Raw genomic sequence first — 22,652 nt, 5'->3', positions numbered from 1 at the left:
TAGATAACCTGACCCAGATTCAGTCGAGAGATTCCAAACAGCTGGTTACACACACAAAAGCACAGGATTTCCACTGACAGACTGGTTTCAAACATTTGTGTGCTTCTAGGGAAGATAAACTTCCTGACATGTGTTTTGCATGGCTTTTAGAGAGGACAATTATGTTTTATAACTGCCAGAGTCCTTGGAAATTAAGAATAAATAAATGACAATAACATAAGAGAGAATAAAAAAACAATAAACAGACAATACAAATGACCAACTCGCTGCTCTGGGACAATTAAACAGTTGTTACTCATCAAAATGAGATTTTTCCACTCTTAATAATCAACTGCTATTTTCAGAGAAATTATTTTCTGTTTTCTACTACTCCTGTGAGGTTCATTGACTATCATGGTAAGGTAAGAAGCCAATTTTTACAGTTGCAACACAGCAGACATGAAAGGGATGCTCTGTATAATTGCAGCTGAACATCTTTTCTAATAAGGGAACAGCAAGTAGAAAGACACTACGACTACTTGACTATTTATAATACGTGCTGAATCCTTGTAAAGAGAGGACTGAACTGGAATGCTGAACCAAACTAGGGGGACTCTCAGATTCAGATTTGAATTACATCACTTTGGTCCATAATTAATAATAAATTACTTTGCAGTCTATGAAAAGAAAAAAGATAGCTTCCTTTATACTTTAAGATACGTTGTTACAGTTTTTATGAATACTACAGAATCTAAGATCCGCTTGGCCAGGAGGCACAAAACCCTGGAACACTGGGTTAGAATGCTGAAAAGGACTTCTTAATTTCAGAAGATCAGAGAGGACTGTATTTTTAAATGTATCCACAAACAGAATAGCCTTGGCTCTTGAATTCTTAACAATCATTCTCTTTTCAAGTATTCCAAGGAGACAATGTCACAAATGAAAGTTATATCTCTATCTTTTGTTTAAGCTCAAGAAACCCTCAGAAAAGCCTTATGGATTTTGTGATAAACCTGGATATCCCAATGTTTAGAAAACTGAATTTTGAGCAGGAAATTCCATTACCTTTGTACACGCCTGATCGTCAGGGAAGATTGCATAGGACTACTCCCCTGGGTTATCACTTTTTAGCTCCCACAAAATAAAAATGTTCAAAGGCTATAAATATTGGAGAATCCCTGCATATCTCTCTCAAATCATTGTCAAGGTTGCTTAAAAAAATTTAACACTCAGAGGACCCTCTACTGCTCCTTTCTGATCTTGGCATTGCAGTGAGCGTGCTCTACAATAGCAGCTCTTCCTCTCACCATTTGATACGCTGCAGCATGTAGCAGTGGTGCCAGCTGAGCAGTACAGGAACTCTATCAGAAAGGTACCTTTTGCACAGATGAAGAGTGGCATGATTCAGAGTCAAAAGCAGAATTGATGTCTGCATGCCAGATGCACACATCCAGATGCCACAGTCTTCTGCTTAATCCTGAGACAAGTTCATTTCTACTTCGTATCCAATTTTCCTACTCATCCAAACATGTGTCGTCTTCCACAATTGCTTACTCTTACAAAATCTGTGACCTATGTACTTCTCCCCTGGCAACATTCTGTGTTAAAGATCACTTGCCTATTCTCTCATTCTTACCCTCTTCCCCACTATGCCACTATGCCCAACTGCTGGGGTTTTGAGAAAGGCTACTATTTCAGGAGGCAGTTTCCTAATATGCGTTGCTCGTGTGACTTGCTAATCCACGGACTGCACAGATGCTAGAGGGAAACAGCAAGAAAACAAATTAGAGCAAGATACACATCTCAAGCAGTAGCAGCAGAAGCCCTCTCCAAGAAAGGTATGATTTATAACAGCGTTTCTTCTTGATTCTCTTATTTTCTGTCTGCTTTAATGGCCCTGTCCTCCAAAAGTGATTCATACAGAAAAGGGTGTTGCGACTGCAACCAGTGACTTTCTCTAGTTGCTGCTTTTGCATAGCTATTGGAACTGTGACATCAAAACATAACTGAAGAAGGTTTTAATAACCAGAAGTTGTCTTTGCAGATGTCTGGTGGGGAGAACCGCATGTACAAGTCATGATGCAGTTACTTTTTCAAGTATTCTCAGCTGAGGAAAATGAGTTTGTAAAACATATCATGTTGCCGTACAGTTTCTCCCCACAAGAAAAATTCTCCATATTGGAATCTATCCATCTGTATTACGTGTTTGAAAAGCTTCATATCTGGACTGGTTTTATGCTGCGTCCTTAACACTGTACATTTCTTTCATGCCCTTTCGGCTAGTCTTTCCAGCTCAGCATTCCCCAAGCATGGTGTGATACTGCATGTCCCACATTTTTTTAAACTCATTGTCTAGCAAGGAAAAGGTTGTCTTAAATTTTGTCCCTGTCAAAGGCACAAAAATGATCTTTTGCATGCCACTATGGCAGAGCATTTGCTTCTTTTTCTTGCCTATCATTTAATTCTCCCCTTGCATGCTTAAAACCCATCATTTCCTTACCTATGGCACAGACTCTCCAACATTACAAGGTTCAGCCTGAGCTACACTCTTGGGAGGCAAATGAAAAGGAAGAACAGGAACAATGCTAGGCTACCATTTACAGAGATCTTTGAAGTGGCTTCCAAACTGTTCAAAGACAGAAAAAATTTAACTCTTTATAGATAGCAGCTTTCCAGAGAGCTTCAAGTAATTCTACAGTTCGATAACATCTTCCATTATAGAAACTCACTACACTATTTAAATATTAATACTTAAGCCTCCAGATACTTTGCAGAGGTCTGAAACTCTAGATCAGCCCTAAAAAAAAAAAAAGCATTTAAATGTTATTTTTCCAGGCAACTAATTTATCATCAGACTTTGCATTGCAACCTGTTTATGTTAGCTCATAAAACTATAAAATCTGACACACTGAGCTCAGGCTTAATTCAAATTTATATTCCATGAGCATGTCTTTCTTAGAGTAATGTCATGCATAATTATTGTTTAGATTTCTCGATAGTCCATGTACCTTTCCTTTTTGCTTAGACCAGATCAGCAGTACACACTGTCAAGAAATTTCAGAACTGTGAAGGAAAATGCTTCTTTAATTGAGAAAACAACTAGTGGTGAATTAGGCAAGCCAAGTGGGTGACACACTGCATGCTTCCATCCTTCCTTGACTAGAACTATTCCTGAGACGTTTATTGCTCTACAGTACATAACATATGTTAGTCCAATAGACCAATGACAGCAGGCTGCTTCTGTACTTTTTCCAAATTCATTTTACTCTTGACATGGTAATCTATCCTACATTCTCCTTATTTTTGAAAGCGTTTTTCTGATTATATGCCATTACCATCTCTCATCCAAGGATAATGTTCCTTGTGAGAAGATGTGAATTAGAAAACAGAGCTGAAAACAATACTCCAGTATTCACAGTAGTAACTAGGCTATTGCCATGATTCTTAACCCTGTTCTCAGTTTCAATGACCCTTATAGTACTCCTTAATCCCTAATCCCCTAGTGCAGTGATTTAGATGAATGAACAGGACCCAGAAGGCTAAAATGGGCAGAATGACTCTCATCTCTGCCACTCTCCAACTTATCACATCGGTTTGACAAAAATTCCACATTTTGCATCGCCAAGAACAGCAAAAATTAATAATCATGCACGTACAACATGGGTAACCAATCTTCCAAGACCACATCTATCAAAACCCCAAAAGAACTAAAATCAAAACTGTGGACTCTCTACAGTGGAGACCAGCAAGAAAGAGGAATTTCGAGTGGCTCTTATGTGTCTGCAGGAAACCCACTGTAAGACAGGGCCGAGCTGATCACACAGCTGGATCTTGGAGCGGTCCAGCAGCATTGGCTTTGGCAGCCTCTGCTGACCTGTTCCTCCCCTCAGCCAGGAATGGAGTCAGATGTCCCAGTAATTCTCATGTCAGTACATCCCTGTTTCACGTTACAAAGTCCAGTTATAAAGGCTGATTAACGTATTCACCAAGTAAAACCCCCAGATGGGCCACCTTCACTGTACAAATTCCCCCTCTCTAACCTTGTCTTAGTACTGCCCCCCTGTACTTGGATATTGATCATCCTTTGAAATCTGCTTTTTTATTATAATACAGAGCCTGGAAAAGACTTTTCTGTATAAGTAGCAGATCAATTATACCGATCTTTAATACCAGTACAAAATACATCACTCCTTAATACACTCTTACCCTAACTGATAAAAATAACCAACCATGAAAAAACCCACAAATGCATGAAAGTATGTTCCAATCACTGCAAAAGCAACCAGCATACTTCACAGCCCCTATTCCAACAAACGCAATACATGTACAACACTATTCTATAAAATTATTCAGTACACAGATTTACATGAATGTGATTGTTAATCCTGTATTATACTCAGTTGTTTACATGTTTATCGTTCATTTAATAAAAAAATCGTACCAGAATGGTAATATATATAACAGAAAGGAAGGCTAACATTCGTTAACTAACACTGACGATGCACCTCTGGTTTCTCACCAATAGTTTGAGACTGTGCACAGCACAGAACTATAGTAAGATGGGCTGCAGGTACTAGACAAATAAAAACTTCAGATGCAACAGCTTGTCTGCCTTGGTGACTTGTCAGGTCTTGCTACCTGTCCGCCATTACACCATGTTAAAGATACTACCTGTACTAATTATATATTATACAAAATGCATCACACTGATACTATAATCGCTTTCTGTCACTGAACTGTCAGTGTTAGTCAACAATGATTTCATTACCTTATTTATAGCCTAGCTAAAGCACACTACCCTGGTCTGACTTACTGACTGAGGCAGTACTCCATGGCAGATGCTGTGATTTGGGATTTTTTCCAATGTCAGCAATCATAAAACCTAGAAACTTAGCCTCCATTTTTCACCTTTTCTTGGGGTGTAAGGAGAAAAATAGCTGATAATAAAATATCCTATTCTTTTTTAAATGATAGAAATACTATCCTGAGTATATTGAGAATATCTTAATCTACTTACAGCAATGCAAATTCAATCAAGCCAATTTCCCGAACAAATTCAGACAAAGAGAGAAAAATTTAAAGATTTGTAAAGGAGAGGATTTTAATCATCTAGTCTATTGTCTTCCTTACCACAAGCTACAGGGCTTACCTGAATTAACTACTGTTAGAATAAGGGCACACCTTAAAAAAGAAACATGCAGGCCCTACCTTACACATTTGAACATCTGTTTCTGCATCTAGATTCAACTGGCAGACACTGGATTTTGTTAAATCTGTTGATTGTTGATACCAAAGGTATCCCTCACCACAGTTCTGCTCACCACATAAGCATCCACACGATGATCAAGCCAGACTTGCTTTCTCTGATAAGCTAAACAGACTCAGCTTCTTGAATAAGTCCCTATAAAAGTGCCTGCCACAATACTAGGCATTTTCAAAGCTTTTCTTTAGAGCCTGTACATTTTTTTTTTAAACACTCTTCCTAAACTGTGGTCACCAGGGCTTGACTATGGCCGTGGCAGTTGCAGGGTAACAGTGAGATATACATAACCTTTCTACTCCTATTGAAGTTTCCTCCTGTTTATACACCCAGGAACATACTGAGCTCTTTTATGCTGTCATCATGGTGGGACCTCAGGTTTCCTGAAAGCCCCAAGTCTTTTATGTTGTATCTGATTCCCAGAAGAGAATCCTCTATCTTGTAAGGCTTGCCTGCATTTTTTTTTTTAACTCCTAGATGTATGTTTTTACACGGTAGATGAAATAACAAATACAGCTCATATTTTATACATGAGCTATTCTCAAATTTTGCATCTGCAATTTGGTTCCTGACAAATACTTGCTAGTACACTTGCAGCTTTTGCGGGCAGGACTGTAAACTGATGATGGGACAACTCCCGTGGGAGCAGGGGAAGGGCAAAACCAGATATATTTGAGGGTAGTACCTGATATAAACTACTACCTGACTGCAGATGAAAATTTACCAAAGCTTGCCATTATTTCTGTTCATAAAATTTCATGCGACATGTCACAACTGAAGATTAGACATTTATCAAAGTAAGAACATAATATTATTTGCCTTTCAATAAAAAACACAGACTATGTATTAGGTTAGTATTTAAAAAGTGAATATTGTTCATTATGCTGCAAATTGCAATGTTCGCGTGATATATTTTACAAACTACAAACTGTAGTATGCAGTTATAAAAAGGTAACTGTAGGTACAATTGTAGTTGAAGCAAGAGTCAAATGTGATGTAACTTAATTATATTACATATTCTCGTATCATCCCTTCTTTCAGTTACACACGTCAGTACTTGTTAATTCTACAAAATACATGATTTTGCTGCTTAGGTGATGTAAGATGTGAAAACAAGTAGGAATTGTTCCATATCCCTGCCTAGAAATCTCTTGATAGCTATCTGAATTAGAAAGTGAGGTTGCTTGAATAAACCAGAGAAAAGTTTGAACGATAGCCAGAGAACTCAGTGCCATTTAGGGTAGCATTGCTTTTAACAACAAGAAGCAAGCTTGCCAAGCCAGACCAAGTCAAGCCTAAAAGTTAATTTAACTCTTTCATACCTAAAATTTACTTTGATGACAGCAAATCTGAAAGCGACCCAATGCTGAGGGGTTCAGTTTTATAGGGTTTTACGAAAGAGTGTTCACACACAGGAACAACACTGATGAAAATGCGGACTGATGGAAGTGATCACAGAATCACAGAAGCATTTAGGTTGGAAGGAACCTCTTGAGATGGTCAAGTCCAACCTTCCCTGCTCAGGCAGGGTCAGCTGGAGCAGGTTGTCCAGGACCATGTCCAGTCAGGTTTTGTGTATCTCCGCAGATGGAGACTCCACAATTTCTCTGGACAACCTGTTCCAGTGTTTAAAAGGTATTTCATTGCATTTCCCATGAGTTTACACTCCCAGTTTGTGAGATCTTGTGGGAAGGACAGAGATCTATGGACAGAAGCACATCTAACTCTGTATGATGAAGCAGTTGCCATCAGGTGTAACATCTTGCATAAAAAAATTGAGCTAAATTGACTAACGATTTAAACAGAAGATTCACAGTATCATCACTTTGGCTATGAAATGCAAGTAATCCCTTGGCTGTAGGAGCAATCTCACCCTGAGGAATAAGTGATATTTCATACATTAAATGATACCTTAGCTTGATCTTTTTATATGTCAGTCTGGTTAGGAACATGGGCTAACCATGCTAATAAATAGTTTTGATGTAGCTACATCTACTGCCTGGATTCTCTCTGTAATGTAGCTGTGTCCTAAATACAGAAAATATATAGATACAGATATATATGTGTATCTCAGTGAATTGAAAATAATTCATTAGATGTTTGAATAATTCACCATAAAAATATAAATTTTAGTTTTCCTCCTTGAAGTTACAATTTCTTGGTAGATGTTAGTATCACTCCTGGGCAGGATACTTTTCCTCTTTATGCTTTATAAACAATACCTACTTAATGTTTCGTTAGCAGAACACACTAATAAGTTTGCCACTAATTCAACATTTACGCAAAAAAAAGGAACAATATCACTAAATGTCTAAGGAATGTATGCACCTGAGGGTTTAAAATTTAGTCCTTGATCCCTCAAACCTGTGTGGACATGCCAAACCCCTGTACTTGTGAGCCATCTCAGTGGAGTCAGTTTACTCTTGTCCAAATGCTTAATAAGTTGGTATGCTTACAAGACTGGAGTGCTAGTGAAAAACATGTATTCAGATATTCTTGAACATAAATAAATGAGAGATTTTTGTTCTTCTAGAAAATCTGGCTGTAGGTATTCCTAAATTCACAGTACTTTAAATCAAAATGCTTTAGAAAATTAGGCTGATAATATTGATACTACCTATCGGGAGATGCTTATTTGTCTTGCTCACTTATCTTCCAGAGAAGCCCTACATAAATGTATCTTTTCAATATGAGTCAGGAATTCAGTGATAGCTGAACAGACTGTGCAGTACCTTAAACTTTTCTGAAGGAGCAAAAGTAAACTCTCAGACTAGGATAAGAAAGGTTTTAGTCAACAAAAGATGACTACAAATATTTTAGCAGTTATTGATGCTCTGCAATAAAAAGTGCTATCTTTTGTCGAAGTTTGGAAAAAACATTGAAATCTACTTATCGTTTCTAAAAAAATTTGGCAATTTACTCTGTATTTTAAACCTCTTTGATATAAATTTCTCCAAATAGATAAAACAATGTGTCTTTTAAAAGTGTTTGAGATGTTTATCATTAAGGGCAATTAAAAGACAGTTTTAAAATCATAGGAAAGAAAACCCCTGAGTTCGTTGAATCTTCACTGTCTTGGTTGTGTATCTCAGAATAAGACAACAAAATTTTATTTTCTATAAATTAATATAAAAAAGTTTTGTCTTTAAAAACTAACCTTATGAAAGCGTATTGAGCTGTTCAGAAGACAAGGTTCTTCACAGCCTGGAAAGGTATCCAAAATCTGATCTAACTTAAATTTTCTTCTACGAGAATACACTTACCTAAATTGCTGTACGTAGCACTGCAAGGATTTAAGTCAGGAGAATTTGAAGTTTCTTCCTTTTCTTCCTCCCCTTGTGGGACACGGACAGATGATACTGGTATGACCGAGGCACTGCCGCCATTGTCCTGCTTCACAAACACAGCTCTAGGAACACGAGGGGACAAATCCTCCAGCGTCGTATCATCGGGCACTTGACTGAAACAAACAAACCAGAATCACCTGGAGAGCAAAGCTGGGTACTAGATCCTACTGGCAAAATACCAGATTAGGCATTAACTATCTTCAGGAAAGGGAATGAACTGGTAAAGAAATAAGCTCCTTTCACCCTCCTTTTTTTAAGAGCAACTTTCTACAGTATTTGTTTTCCTTAGTAAGAAGAAACAACTTTTGACGGAAATAGTAACATGTAGTAGTTCATGCCTTTCATACAAAAGGAATAATAAAATGTTTTACAGCTGACTACAATCAACATATGTACGCATATATATGCGGGCACGATTCTGCATAAAACATGTAGGACTCACAGGACAGCAGCAGAGCTTAAGGTGCTTTTTACCAATCAGGACAATTTTGCTTTAATCAAAGATACCAAGGTATAGCAAGGGGGCTGTTATGTCTTAATAAATGCATAAAACTTTAATGATACATTTTCATATACTGGTAGGATTTTGGGAACTGACACTTTGGGAAACAGACCTAGCTCATCTAAGCCAGTAATCTATTTCCCATATAAAATTCTCCAGGATTAAAATCCATCTGCATTAGGCCAATTGCAAAAGGCCATGAAGACATTCTTCTGTGCTTGCTCTTAGCAAGCACAGTTTTAATCAAATTGTGATTACTTATAGCATGGAACTATGAAAATCATGGATGCAATCAGTTTCCATGGATATATTGATTTCAGTATGATTTTAAAATGATGCATTATATAGATATATTAAAAAAATATTCAGGTTTATTAAAAAAAACAATCCTATTGAAAATGTAGCAGCGATTATCAATAATATGCCACATAAAACATGTCAGAGCAAAAATATTTCTGTGCCTTTATGCTCTCACTCACAGAAACAAATACTCATTACAGGCCAAATCTTGAGGGCATACGTCCTATTCACTAGTTCTCATTATTACAGCCTGACCAAATAGAACAGCAAGAATTTTAAGTCCTTGTGACTTCCATAAGGGATAGGAGTAACACACTTCCTTCAAAAGATGATCACCACATCATATATCTGCACAGATATTTGATTTTTGTGGTACAGATTTAAAACTTAATATAACTTCTGATGAACAGAAACAAAACTTAGTATTTTTAAACAGGCAGAGCAGCTGAGCTGCCGTAATACAAATCCTTACAGTGGAAAGATTATATTCTCAAAGTGTTAACATAAATTATAGGCGTATGTCTCTCTAAGCCAAAGCCAAAATACTGACGATCACGATACACAATCTTCTAGCAATCCCAGACTACAAAGATTAACACATGCCAATACTTTGCATAACACAAGACCCCATGTATGGTGCAGCGCGCACATGCCATTTCTACTCAGACTCATGAATTCTAACTGCAGGCTGATACAAACAAAACTCATTAGAACTTGTTAGTAAAAGAGAAAAAAAGGCATAAGTTCAAAAAGATGTAATCTTTAATCAGCATAAAATTTTTCGTTCATTTTTAGTACCATGCATAGGAATGGTGTGAAGAACATTCCATGTGCCATAAATATATCCACATTAAAGAGTTAACCTAATATAATTTCAGAGTAAAGCATACATAAAATAAAGCAGTAACAAGGCTCTCAAGATGATGAGAAATTAAACTAAAGACTTGTAGTTGCTGTAAATCATATACATACCTGCATTCCTCAACAAGAATGTTTTCTTTAAGAAGGAATAGGCTCTAATAGCTTTACAGTTCTGTCATTGCCACAAACCAGGAATTATCATATCTCAAAGTTATTTTTTAGTATTGACTGGTGAGGTACAGAACATATTCATTCCCCAAACCAGACACATGCAAGCACATACACTAAACCTAAGCTCAGAAGCATTTTGCCAAAGTAAACCAACAGCTAGAAAGGAAGAAAGAAAAAAAAAACAACTCACCCACTGTACTCACTCACACAATTCCCCATTAAAGGAAATTCTTTCAGGGCCTTCTTGAGTCTTTTAATCATGTCTTGAAACTCTGGTGAGCCATTGATTCCACAGTGTTCTGATGTGCTACAAGTTGTGCAAGCTGTAAGCAACAGGGCTGAACTCTGCACAGAGTGATACACCTACTGCACCTTAATGTTTACCTTAGGGGGTTGGTCCCAGGGACTTGCCAGAGCGCCCCAGGAAACCAGTTAGTTAGAGCCCTGCCTTCTTAACTCTTCCACTGCCTTCCTGGATGAAAAACAGTTCACAGTCTGCTACATCACTGTTGTGGTATGACAGCTATGGTCTTAGTCATGTTAATTAGTTAAGGAAAAGCAGGTTCAAATTTCAAGAAGAGTTTTAAGAACTTAGACTAACCTACTGTTACAGGTGAGTGAGTATCTCAGTCCTGTATTCCAAACAGTTTTAGAGTCTGAATCTAATACATTTTTAAATCACAGCAGTTAGATGTCAGACCATGAAATCTGTGGGGAAATGCTTCCCTGTAGCTTAACAGTAAAGACTGAGAGATCGAGCGTACATACGCAGTGCAGTGACTCAACCAGCAAAATACCAACCCGTAATCAGCGCCAAGAGAACACAGAAGGAACAAAAGGGGAAAACATCCTCACTCAGTAAGCTACAAGAACCAAATTCCCAACTGATTTTGCTTCATGAAATAGTCTAAACAGTTAAAACTACTAATTTTTGAGAAAAGCAGAGCAGCTGATAAACAAGCAGTTCTCTGAGATTAGAACCATTAAAGCCTGATAACTTTGGGTCTGCTTGTTGATAGCGACACTTAAAGCTATCTCCTTATTTGGGATATTTATAGATATTTTGCCAGGATGGATTCTTTGATGCCTTGCATAAGAGTGCATATTTAGCTTTTACCGTAGTGGGTGCAGCTTCCTCTGTCCAAGCCTTTTTCTCTTCCCTTTTTAATGTCAAAAACAACTTCATAGGAAATGAGTTACCTTAGAGAACTGTGCTCCTTGGGCACGTGTGGCTGAAACTAAACAACTCTTCAGTTAGTGGAGGGAGCAGCCCTCCACACACAGAGAACACTTTTGTTTTCCTAAGAAGCTGAGATTATGTGCAGAAAAAAAGCCTTGCCATAAAAATGACTGTCCTTCAGATAACATGTCACTGAATTCACATACTTGTCATTCACATGTGCACAAGCTCAAAATTGTTTTAAAAGTGTTTTTTCTGCAGGGAAAATGCCCCTAACTCCTTCCCGCAGGCTCTACTCCTTCACACAGTTTTTGGAGGACAGTCAAAAGATTACGTGGTCTAACTTGCCTCGGGCTTTTGGGAGTAGTAAGAATCCAGAAAGCAGGCTGCGTAGTGGGTTAATTCTTGTAAGGACAGCGGAATCACAGCTATTGTTTGACCTGTATTTTCCTCTATTCAGAGCACTCTGAATTAGAGGGATTAATAAACAGCAATGAATATGAGGGAGATAAAGTGGCATACTTGTAAGAAGCTATTCTGAGAGTGCATTCCTTAATTAGGGTCAGATCTAGAGGTCAAGCTGAGTGGAGTACAGTTCTGTGTAAGACAGCACAGAAATCCAAGTGGCAGAATTTAGTGACAGAAACGGAGAAGCTGATGTGGCCTTAGACCCAGCTGAGACTTTGATCTCCTCCGTGAGTGGACATCAGCAAAGCAATAATCAATGGTAGTCATACAGTTTGAGATGAGAGAGCCCGACACGGAAGATGACTTAAAGTTTTACTCAACAAAAATAATCTGTGGAACTTGTAGATATATTTAGTTTCAAAGAGATCCCTTTGAGATCTCCTCAGCCCCTACACTTTTATGCTAATAAAGCTAATATAAAGCCTAAATTGACTGAAAAATGCCTGAGGAAAAACGCAGAGAGGTTAATGGCTTGAGGGCGGTCAAAGGCCACTTTACACAGGAACTTCCACTCAGAACACAAAGACCACTATATTTCTGCAAAACACTGAGCAAAGATGACCAGTGCCCAGTTTTCAATCAGAGTACATTATGGGTACAGAAACTCCATCCCAGTGGCTCTTGTAGTTCAGTTCCTCATCACCGCCATTAGCCAGAAATAGTCACTTTAGAGGAAAATGAAAGAAACTTCTCAACTGACAATCTGAAATAACTGAGCCATAAAGTTTATTTCTAATTCTTATTATTTAGAAGTTGGCTTAGTCCCGAGGCATGAGAATTTATATATTTTTTTTTTTTTTAAATCTTGTATAATGCGATGTTTGCATGGATAATAGGAATACATTTGATAATCCAGTAAAGACATCCTGCTAAGCTCTTTAGTGTCAGGGAAACTTAATGGCAATGAGTTCCACAGATTAACCGTGCATTATAAAATGGATAAAGAAAAACGGGTTTTTTAAGTTCTTGGTCTTTCCATTTTACAGACTGTATTAGAGGAGTTAAGATCAATAATATATGATTTACCATTTCTCAATCTAAATTTATAAAATAATAAATAGTAAAATCCTTTCTACTTGCTTCTTTAACAGTCCTCAGTATTTACAAATCTTCACATAAAATGTTACCAACCTTTTTGCTTGATCAACATGCATAATTTCCAATTCTGTTAGCATAGAGATATTCTAGAGAAAAATCTCACAGAAGGTTTTCATTGATGACACAAGGTAAGATAGACAGTTAATGCTCTTAAAAGCATTGTTGAGCACTGCTGCGAAAGGTAAATAAACCTTGCTGATATCTAGAAATAAAGCAAATCAAGATAGATTTGGGGAGAAGGGGGAGTTGATAGTTGCACCTGAACTTTTTAGGTGAGAATTTCTCCCATTTCAGTAGACTTGCTGAAAGAAGAATTTTCAGTTATAACATCCTTCAATTCTCCTCACCAATTTATGCCAGCTACACTTAAAAGGTTTTGGATTCAGGTGAGAACCTTACCTTAGGACTTAATCAAGAGGTCCTCTAAACTGGGAAGGACTTTGTTTCAAACAGAGCCCTACTGTGATTTAAAAGATTTTGTTCTCTTGTCAAGTAGTTTGTGACGCAGCTGTGGAATCTGCATGATTGGATCAATGACAATGACGAAGTGGAATGTGGCAGCAGTGGTTCTTCCTGCCTGTCTCTGGATGTGATCCTGATCTTAATATATGTCTACATTTTTGAAGAACAACGATCCCAGTTGTTTTTACTGAGTAATCTGTTACAACATCCGTATTCCTCTAGATATACAGAGCACTCTGAGTAATTTCATTGCTCCTGTCCCACTGAATCAAGAGACCCTACTACAGGTAAGCTCCATTTCCTGCGCCGTTCAGGTTCTCAATCCAGACCACAGATGATATGCACTGTGGCACACCTCTAGCCCCAGTCACCTATATTTTTTTCCTTAAATAACAGTTGGTGGCATAACAGAAATTACTAACAACCCCACTGAAGAGATAACCCATTTGGGGCCTTTTAAGTCTTAGTGCTCTAAATCACCCTGTAAATCACGCCTGTAGATGGAAATTTGATGCCTAACTCAGATTCTTGAAATCACATTTGGCTTACTGTAATTTAAAGCAAACAGTGTGAACAGTCGTCAGCAACCTCAAGGCAAGCAAGCACAACAAAATCATTTGAGGATGCCGTATGCTACTGAAATGCTTCCATGGCAGGCAGGAATCATGCAAGCCTTTGGCCAATTTTCGAAAAGATTCTCATCCGTCGCTGACATTGATGTTAATTTCAGGAGCAGCAATGTGGCTGGAAGTTACTCAAGATGAACTGTTTGTACAATGAGTGTGGCACTGGGGTAAGATTTGAAGGAAAACAAGACATTTCCAAAAGCTTTGATATCTGTGTCCTCTGATGCAATGGAGAAGCATGTTTTTTAAGAAAAAAACAGATCTTTAAAATGTGTGTGTATATATACACACACATAATAAGCATTTCACTCCTTTTGGAAGGAAGATGAAACAACAGGATATATAGTGATCTTCTATAGCTATGGAACAACAGAACTCATATCAATTACTAGCTTAGTTTCAAATCCTTTTGACAAAGTTAACATCTTTTTAGGAAGTAGATTGGCAACCTCAACTTTAGCTATGAAGAAATGCTTTCTTACCTAAACCAGAATGGAATGAATATACAGACTACTTGAAGAAAGTATTTCAGTAAACATACAGTTTTATCTTTAGTTCATCCAAGTCTGGCCCAAAAATCCTATAAAGGAAAGTTATGGCTGACTTGTAGCTATGAAAGGAAACTATTCAGCTTAATACGTAACTGAAATGGAAATGGCTGTGCACAAATCAGTTGTACCTTGATTTATAAAGGCACTGCCATCTAGCAGTGCTGAATGAGGTTTTAGTTCAGCTCTGATGTGGTTTATGAAGATAGAAAAGGAAGAATCAGAAGGCTGTGCTGCAGTTTTCTTTTAGGAAACGTCTCAATCTAAAAAGCTGCTACTGGGTATAAGCAGTGATCTCTCAATGAAGGAGAAGAGAACCTTTATCTTGTGAAAATCCAATAGCAACAGCCCGATCCGCTACATAACAAAGCCTTTGAAGAATCTTTTTTTTTAAACCTCTGTGTGGATTCCACACTGTGCTGTACCACCTTCATCAATTACAAAGACTTAGGCCAGAAATATCATGTTATCTTTTTTTAGAGGTCAATTTTAGGTTTTGCCTGAGAACAGCTGCTGCATCATGTACTTCAGGTGTTCTAGGAACACCTGATTTTCATTCCAATTAATGATACAGCTGATGTGACTGCTGATTTTTAGCAAAAATTAATCCATCTACAAATTTTTTGTAAATTTAATACATGAGTATTTGCTAGCTCCTTTTGAACCATCGTATGTGCATCCTGGCAGCAAATAGAAAGAAAGAAAGAATCACATGGATAAAACAATACCAAGTCCTTTTGTATAACAGAGAGATAGTTTTCAGCTTTCCAAAGAACTGAGTATTTTACAAGTGCTGTTCAAAGGGAAAATCTGACCTTTCTAGTGATAACTTGAAATACATTCAGCTGTTTTGTGGCTATGTTACCAATCTTGAACAACTATGTTACACTGCAAAGTAAGGAAATATTGTATCCTCATTTAATTTGCTTTCAAGACCCCCCAGTAATCTCACATTTTTAAAGCTTGACTAGGTCATCAGTTTGGTTTTTCAGTCAGCTTACTTTTGTTGGCATTCTCAGTTAAAAAAGTGTCACGTTCATTGATTGCTATCTTCATGTCTTCTGTTTACCTCCAACCCTCTGCAAGCTTAACCGAATATTTTAAACATCTTTTCCATGCACATATTTTAGCCTGAATTAACACTAACCTCTTACTAATACCTGAAGAGTTAACACAAAACAAGTATAGCATCTCGTCTGTTATGTCTCCCGCTTGTGCAAAAATGGAAGTTGACAGTCCTGATTCTCACCTACTGGGATATTAAAAACAAAAGCCAAAACCCTTAAACAAAAAAAAGATTGACTTCATTTTTTGGCACTGTAAGGTTTCACTTGGTGTCTTTAATAATATTAAAAATTAAGTAAAAAACCCAAACAACTTAAGGCATCAAGTTCCATCAAGGTAACTGAATATAACAACTGGAGGATAGACATAACCACTGTCCAGTGTTCCCACAACATATTTCTCAGCACATTAGTCTATTTTCTTTGAAATTTGTAGAAACAATAGAACAATACTGTTAGAAAGAAGAAATTCCAATTACAACATTTAGAAAATTCCAATTTTCACCAGGGAAAATTGTGAGATATGTTTTTAGCCAATATCATTATGACTTCAGAAAAATAGAGAGCAAACATACTTTTTGGAGTAAGTAAATGAGGAAGGACAGAATGACCAATTGCCTTCAATAGTAAGGGCAGAAGTTATTCCACTAATAGTGCAAACATATAAAATGTTAAAACAGCACGATCTCTAGGGTAGTCTAAGAACAAGTGCCAACTATGACCACAGCCATTGGCCTGTTATTGCCCTTTTACCACCGAGATAAGCAGCTGCTCCTTCCTGACTGGTCCCCCTGTCAGATCAGCAAATTGATCTGGCTGAAAAATAACTGCAAAGTTACTTTTCACTTGGATCACTTCCCCAGTCTGGTTCACCACAGGTGATCACATGAACTGTCCTTACAGCACAAGAGCAGGGCACTGAGGAGGTGGGAGCAAGTGAATCTCCTGATGGCAATGTATTCGCTAATGCTGCTAAAAGAAACCTTGGTACAACCTAGTTTTCTCTAGGTTCCCCTGGAGATCATAAGAAAAATGGGTTCCTCTAAAGGGGGGTTGAGGGCACAAACTTTTCCAATTCAAGCTGCCTACCTCTCCCCACTTAGTTTAGGTAAGTCTAGAGAGACTAGACTCCTATTGAGGGTTGTTCTAGCCCTGGGTACGTTCCCCGCTGTCTTCAGCCTTAAACTGTAATAGGCACTGTAAATACAGGGACACCCCCTTTTGTCATTGCCCACACCCCTGTATTATTGCGGTACTGTACATCTTGCAGAGATGCTGAATGTTTACAGCTCCTACTGACTTTAATAGTTTGTGAAAGTGCATAATGTTTCTGAAACTCGCACCCACAATTTATACTGGGATTCTTTTTTAAACCCTATTTGTTAATTTTCATGTACTACTTTTTTTCTTTAAACAAAATTCTTGACCCTGAGTTTGCAGTTCATCCAAGTCTGCAGAAACAGACAGTACACTAAGGTTTTGGAGACCATCCTATCTTGTATTTGAGGCAATTACTTCAAATGTAAATCTATAGAAACCAGCTTTACATCATACTAGGATAAATCCTATCAACACCTTACATTACAAAACCAAAGCTGTCCATGTCTGACAAAAGGCCAACAGTCTGAATAGTAGTCCTGATTTTCATGAGAATGCTGTATCAGTGTTCCCAAGATGTGATATAGAAGTGATTTAATTACACTTGGTGCAAATGGCCGCTCTTGGTTAGTTTAAGACATAGTTATTTTACTTTAAGACAAGCAGCAATCACTTTATGGTAGACTCAACCTATGCTCACACTGAGATTTCTATTAGTTTAAGTCAACTTTAAAACCACTTTAACTAAAAATCACTGCAACTTTCTTGTATAGACAAAAGAGAAAGAAAAACAAGGAGCACTGCCATGATACATTTTCTGAGGCTCACACATAGCTTAAACTTTACCAAATTTTTAATCTCCTACCACTAGGTTATTGTTATAATGAATTAAATCATGCAAGTTTGAAGCTATTTTGGAATTGGTTTGTATAACAACATTGCAAGACATATTCTAATACATCAACAGCTGTGGTCTGTACTCAGGGAAGTGCATACTATGCCCACATGACTGATCGCAACAAATGTCTCCAGCCCTCTTAGGTTATGCACTGACATGAGCTGTAGGAACTCTGCGGTATGTTGAAAACAATGCCTATCTGGAAAGAATCATAGAATCATCATCGTAGAATGGTTTGGGTTGGAAGGGACCTTAAAGATCATCTAGTTCCAACCCCCCTGCCATGGGCAGGGACACCTTCCGCTAGACCAGGTCGCTCAAAGCCCCATCCAGCCTGGCCTTGAACACTTCCAGGGATGGGGCACCCACAGCTTCTCTGGGCAACCTGGTCCAGTGCCTCACCACCCTCATAGTGAAGAAACATGGTTCTTCGTGTTCAGAGACAACCAAGAAGGCATATGTACCCTTGATAAGGGAACAAACAGACCTTTAAACCAACAGAAAAACCTAAAATGTTCAACTAAATAAAATAAAATTTTATTTTTAAAATTTAAATTTATTTTAAAATTTAAAACTAAGTAAAATAAGTATCTACTGGCCAAATACCTTCACAGAAATTAAAACAACGAATCATTTTAGTAAATCCTGTTTTTAAAAAAATTAAAAATGAAATCACAGAACAGATTGCCAGGCAGAAACAGAGCAACCAGCTCTACTGAATCCAATACTGTTAGGGGACAAAATACATTCATCACTAAAGGCCTTGCAAAATAGAGGTAGATTTTTTTATAGATAATTTAATTCTATTATTACTTTTTTATTTTGGGAGTGCTGCAGTGATGTTGCAGTGTAGCATCAAGTTAATAAGCGTCCCTTGTATTCTTGGGTATGTGAGATAAAGTTAACACACCACCTTTTATGAGTCACAGATCTTTTAATTTCTATTATACTTTTCAATAGTTGCCTTCTCTTTCTGCAGAAGAATTCTTTTGTTTCCTATAACATAGGAACACTTTTTTAAACTAGAAATACAGGAAAATGCATCTGATTCAATGTAACATGGCTATCGTGACATACTAGTGAATCTGCAATACGAACTCCAAATATCAGGTACTGTTTCTAGTATTTCTTTTTTATCCTTTCTGATATCCAATATGCTTTAGTTACAAAAAATAAATATATTTTGAAAAAATTACACTTAATATAATAAAACTCCTTAATTTCTTCCCTTTTCAGTGGAATATACAGTAGAGTTCACAACTGAATAAGCGACTAAAAAAGAGGAGCAGATTACCTGGGGATTTTCTTGGGAATCTGAGGTGGTGACGAATGGCTTGCTATTTTCTGTTCAGAGCTCTCTGGAGACTTTTCCTGTGTTTCTCCTTTGTCTTTTGCTAGTGCATCTGCGATAGCAGACTCCGCTCCCCTCTTGTTTTGGTGGTCAGCTTGTGCCGGCTCACATCTATACATGAAAACAATCGACGGCTTCTCACTGGAGTCTGACTTTGCCTCACTGAACCAGTGATGACGTTGAACTGGAGGAGGGGGGAGCATATGTATAACAGTTCCATCAAGACCCACCAATTTGCCTTTCTCTCTTTCTTTCTCTTTGTCTTCCTCATCGTCAGTTTTCCTGCGGCGGAAGAAGCTCTTAAACGATATCCAGCGTTTGGGTTTCGCATCAACAGCTCGGCGACCTTCTGAATGAAGGATTGACTCAGCCTCTGTCGACCTGGTGGGACTGTTTGGTTTGGCCCAATTGCTGAAATGTCTTTGCAACAAGTTACTTGCATGATAGGGTGAAGAAGTGGACCGTGGAGGAGGAAATGGTGGTGCTTGCTCTGGTTTGGGACTTGTGGTATTTGGGGTGGCTCTCACTGGCTTTGGAGAGTGAGTGGCAACTGGCTGTGAAAGTGAATCTTTCTGCATTTTAATGGCAGTGTTTTCCACTGTCTTGGGTGACTCTATTTCAGACTGTGACGTAAACAGAGATTTGGGTCGTACCAGGGTGTTTTTAGTAGCATCTGCATCAGGGGGTAAGGAATACAGTTCTTCAACGCTACAAGACTTGGGTCCAGACTGAGGCGTTTCTGGAGGAGACTGCGGAGGCTGGATAGAAGCCACAATCTGCGAAAGCACCATGCTTGCATTCTCTCTACCGCTGCTGCTGCCAACAGAAGCCTCTGGTGTTACATCTATTTTTGCTGCAGGCTCTTGTGTTGTCTTTTGAACTCTTGATGGGGAGCTGTGGTCAGAACTATGACTCCTCTGTGGTGATATCTGACTTTTACTGAGACAGCTGTTAAACTCTTGGACCTTCTGAGCCACAGAACCCAGCCTGCATTCAGAGCTATTACTCACCCCCTTTGCTTGGGAAAATTCAGTGGGTTTACTTCCTATGGCTTCAGTCATTTTACTTTCTGTTTCTATTTCTTCGTAAGTGTGGCTTATTACACTCGTAGTTTTATCTTTGATGGATAGCTCTCCGCTGGTCCCTAGGAAACTTTTATAGATAGCCAGGTTATCATATGCGTTTGGATTGATTACAATAGGAACTTTAATAGCATTTTTGGAACTCTTAGCATAAGTGGGCTCATCATGAATGATAATAGGAAAAGGTGGCATGCCAGCATTATTGTAGCTGTTGAATTTTATCTCAGATAAATTGGGAGACTTAACCGGGATAGTTTTTGAAGAAATGTTTGTAGCTGTAGGTGAAGTAGGCGCTGACTTGTGGCTTGCCTTCCTGGGAGGAACAGAAGGTCCTGAGCTGTTTGCAATTAACTCCACCTTAGGTATCTTCTGTCTCGGACTAGTACTGGAGGTCCACACTTCTTGATATCTGATTGCACTGGATTTTTTCAGATTAGCACTTCCTCGTACAGGTGATGCTGCAGAGGATGTAACAGGTGTGCCTGGAGTTACTGGTGAGCTTGGGTTAGATGATGTATTTTTGGTTTCTGAGGTTTCAGTCTGATTCTCCTTACATTCATTGGTCATGGCAGCTGATACATCTACTATGGTATATGGCTTGCAAACTGGTTGTTCCATATTCACCACCCTGTAAGGTTTAGCTTGCTCTTCCACAGGCACCAAATTTATAGTTACAGCTTGACCAGCAACATCTGAAGAACTTTTATTCTCTTGCTTATCAGTCTGTACAGCAATTTTGCCATCCTTCTCTTCCAGTCGAAGTGCAAGGACTGCCTTGTGAGTTTCTAGACTTTTCGGAACGTTTCTGGGAGCTTTTGACACATCCTTCACCTGCTGATTATCACAAAGACTTTCATATTCTGGTTCAATTAGTTTGAGGTCCTGAGGAGTACTAGGAGATAACCCTCCATTACAGAGCTTCTGTGAAGAACTGCTGGTTGTTCCAGAACGAGACTCTTCTGTCAAAGAAGAATCAGGAGATGTAGAATCAGAAGATACCATGCTCTGCATGCTCTCTTGCCCATAAAGAATCACAGTCTCTTCCCCATAACCATTTAAAATTTCATCGTAACTGTCGTCATAATCTACTGCACAGATCCGCTGGAGAGACTTGTTTCTAAGAGGCACAGTATTCCATTTTTTGTCAACACAGAACTGAACAGGAGATAGGGTGTTAGCTCTAAAATTAGCAAAGCGAGGTTGGCCCCTCATACGAATTTCCATTGCTAGCAACTCTTCATCACTTTCATCCCAGCTCTCATGCTCTTCTTGCATGCTGCCAAAAACCGTGTCATCCTCACTCTCATCTCCGCTAGAAAACTCCGGGTAACAGAAACGTCCACCTTCATTACTTATTACTTCAGTGCTTCCACTCAGAATAACATGCTTACTGTGTGAATCCTTCATTCCACCCATCATGCAGCTTGGAGGGATCTTTCTTTCTAATGATCTTTTATAACAATTATTTATTCTTCCCAAGAAAGTTTCTCTTGAGTTCATTTCATTTCCAGTTAGCTGAGGTGTGGTATCCAAACCCGCAATCTCCTTCAAAACTTCTGTCAGTCCGTTATTATTGTTATTTGGTATCTTACCTACACCATCGTTGTTGCCGTAAGGCCTATGAACATGGCTATAACCTTCAATTTCATCTTCATTATTATTGTTCAGTGGTTTTTTGTTCAAGACAGCTTTGTTTCGGTTCCAACCTGCAGGCACTGATTTATTCTCACAATGATCCGGTGTGCTGATTTCGCCACATACACCCTGCCCATCCACTACCATCATGGTGGGTTTCACAGCTATAGTGGGTTTCTTTGCCACAGGTGGTCGGAAATTTCCTGTATTTCTCCCACGATGGCTGTTACTTTGGTTTGCATTGGTTTTCAGATTTCCATGTGAGAGGGTTTTTTTTTCAGATACTGGGGGTAACTGATGCAAGCTTTTGGGCTTGAAGCAGTTCTTACATTCACCAGGTTTCCAGACGTGTTCAGTGAAAGTGTTGCAAGCAGACATTTTCCCAGAGCTTTGCGCTTGATGCCGTGCTGTTCAGTGCATGGTAAGAATTTCATCCATATGTTTCCACTCCGTTCTCTTAGTATGGCTACTGTTTTGAGCAGTGATCATTCTGAAACAGAAAAGAGAATGAGGATAAGAACGGGGAAAAAACAGGTTGATCATTATACTTACATTTTTTACACTATGAATGACTCTGAATAAGCACGTGGTCTTTTGCTGACGTCTTGGCTCTTTTTACGTAAATCTACAAAACGATCTAACTGAAATGCAAAAAAAGTCGCAAATGTCATTCTTCTCATACATGAAGAATTAAAACTTTGGCAGCTAAGCCCTTTATTACT

The 22,652-nt window shown here is 38.4% G+C and overlaps 1 protein-coding gene across 2 annotated transcripts in view; it reads right to left on the bottom strand.

The window, feature by feature from the left end:
* PEAK1 (pseudopodium enriched atypical kinase 1) overlaps window positions 1-22,308 on the bottom strand; it is a 40,922-nt gene extending 18,614 nt beyond the window's left edge. Inside the window, exons 1-3 of one of the 2 annotated variants that reach the window (XM_059824179.1) lie at window positions 19,157-22,308; window positions 10,611-10,727; window positions 8,503-8,699 (exon numbers count right to left, since the gene is read on the bottom strand). In XM_059824179.1, coding sequence (XP_059680162.1) covers window positions 8,503-8,699; window positions 10,611-10,727; window positions 19,157-22,308 — 3,466 coding nt within the window. The remainder of the gene's footprint in view (window positions 1-8,502; window positions 8,700-10,610; window positions 10,728-19,156) is intronic. The other variant, XM_059824180.1, reaches the window with a different exon arrangement.
* Between the last annotated feature and the right edge of the window lie 344 nt (window positions 22,309-22,652).

Source organism: Gavia stellata, chromosome 13 (assembly GCF_030936135.1).
Source record: "Gavia stellata isolate bGavSte3 chromosome 13, bGavSte3.hap2, whole genome shotgun sequence".
Taxonomy (NCBI): Eukaryota; Metazoa; Chordata; class Aves; order Gaviiformes; family Gaviidae; genus Gavia; species Gavia stellata.
Note: the sequence above shows the minus strand (reverse complement) of the source record. Positions and strands in the feature narration are given on the sequence as shown.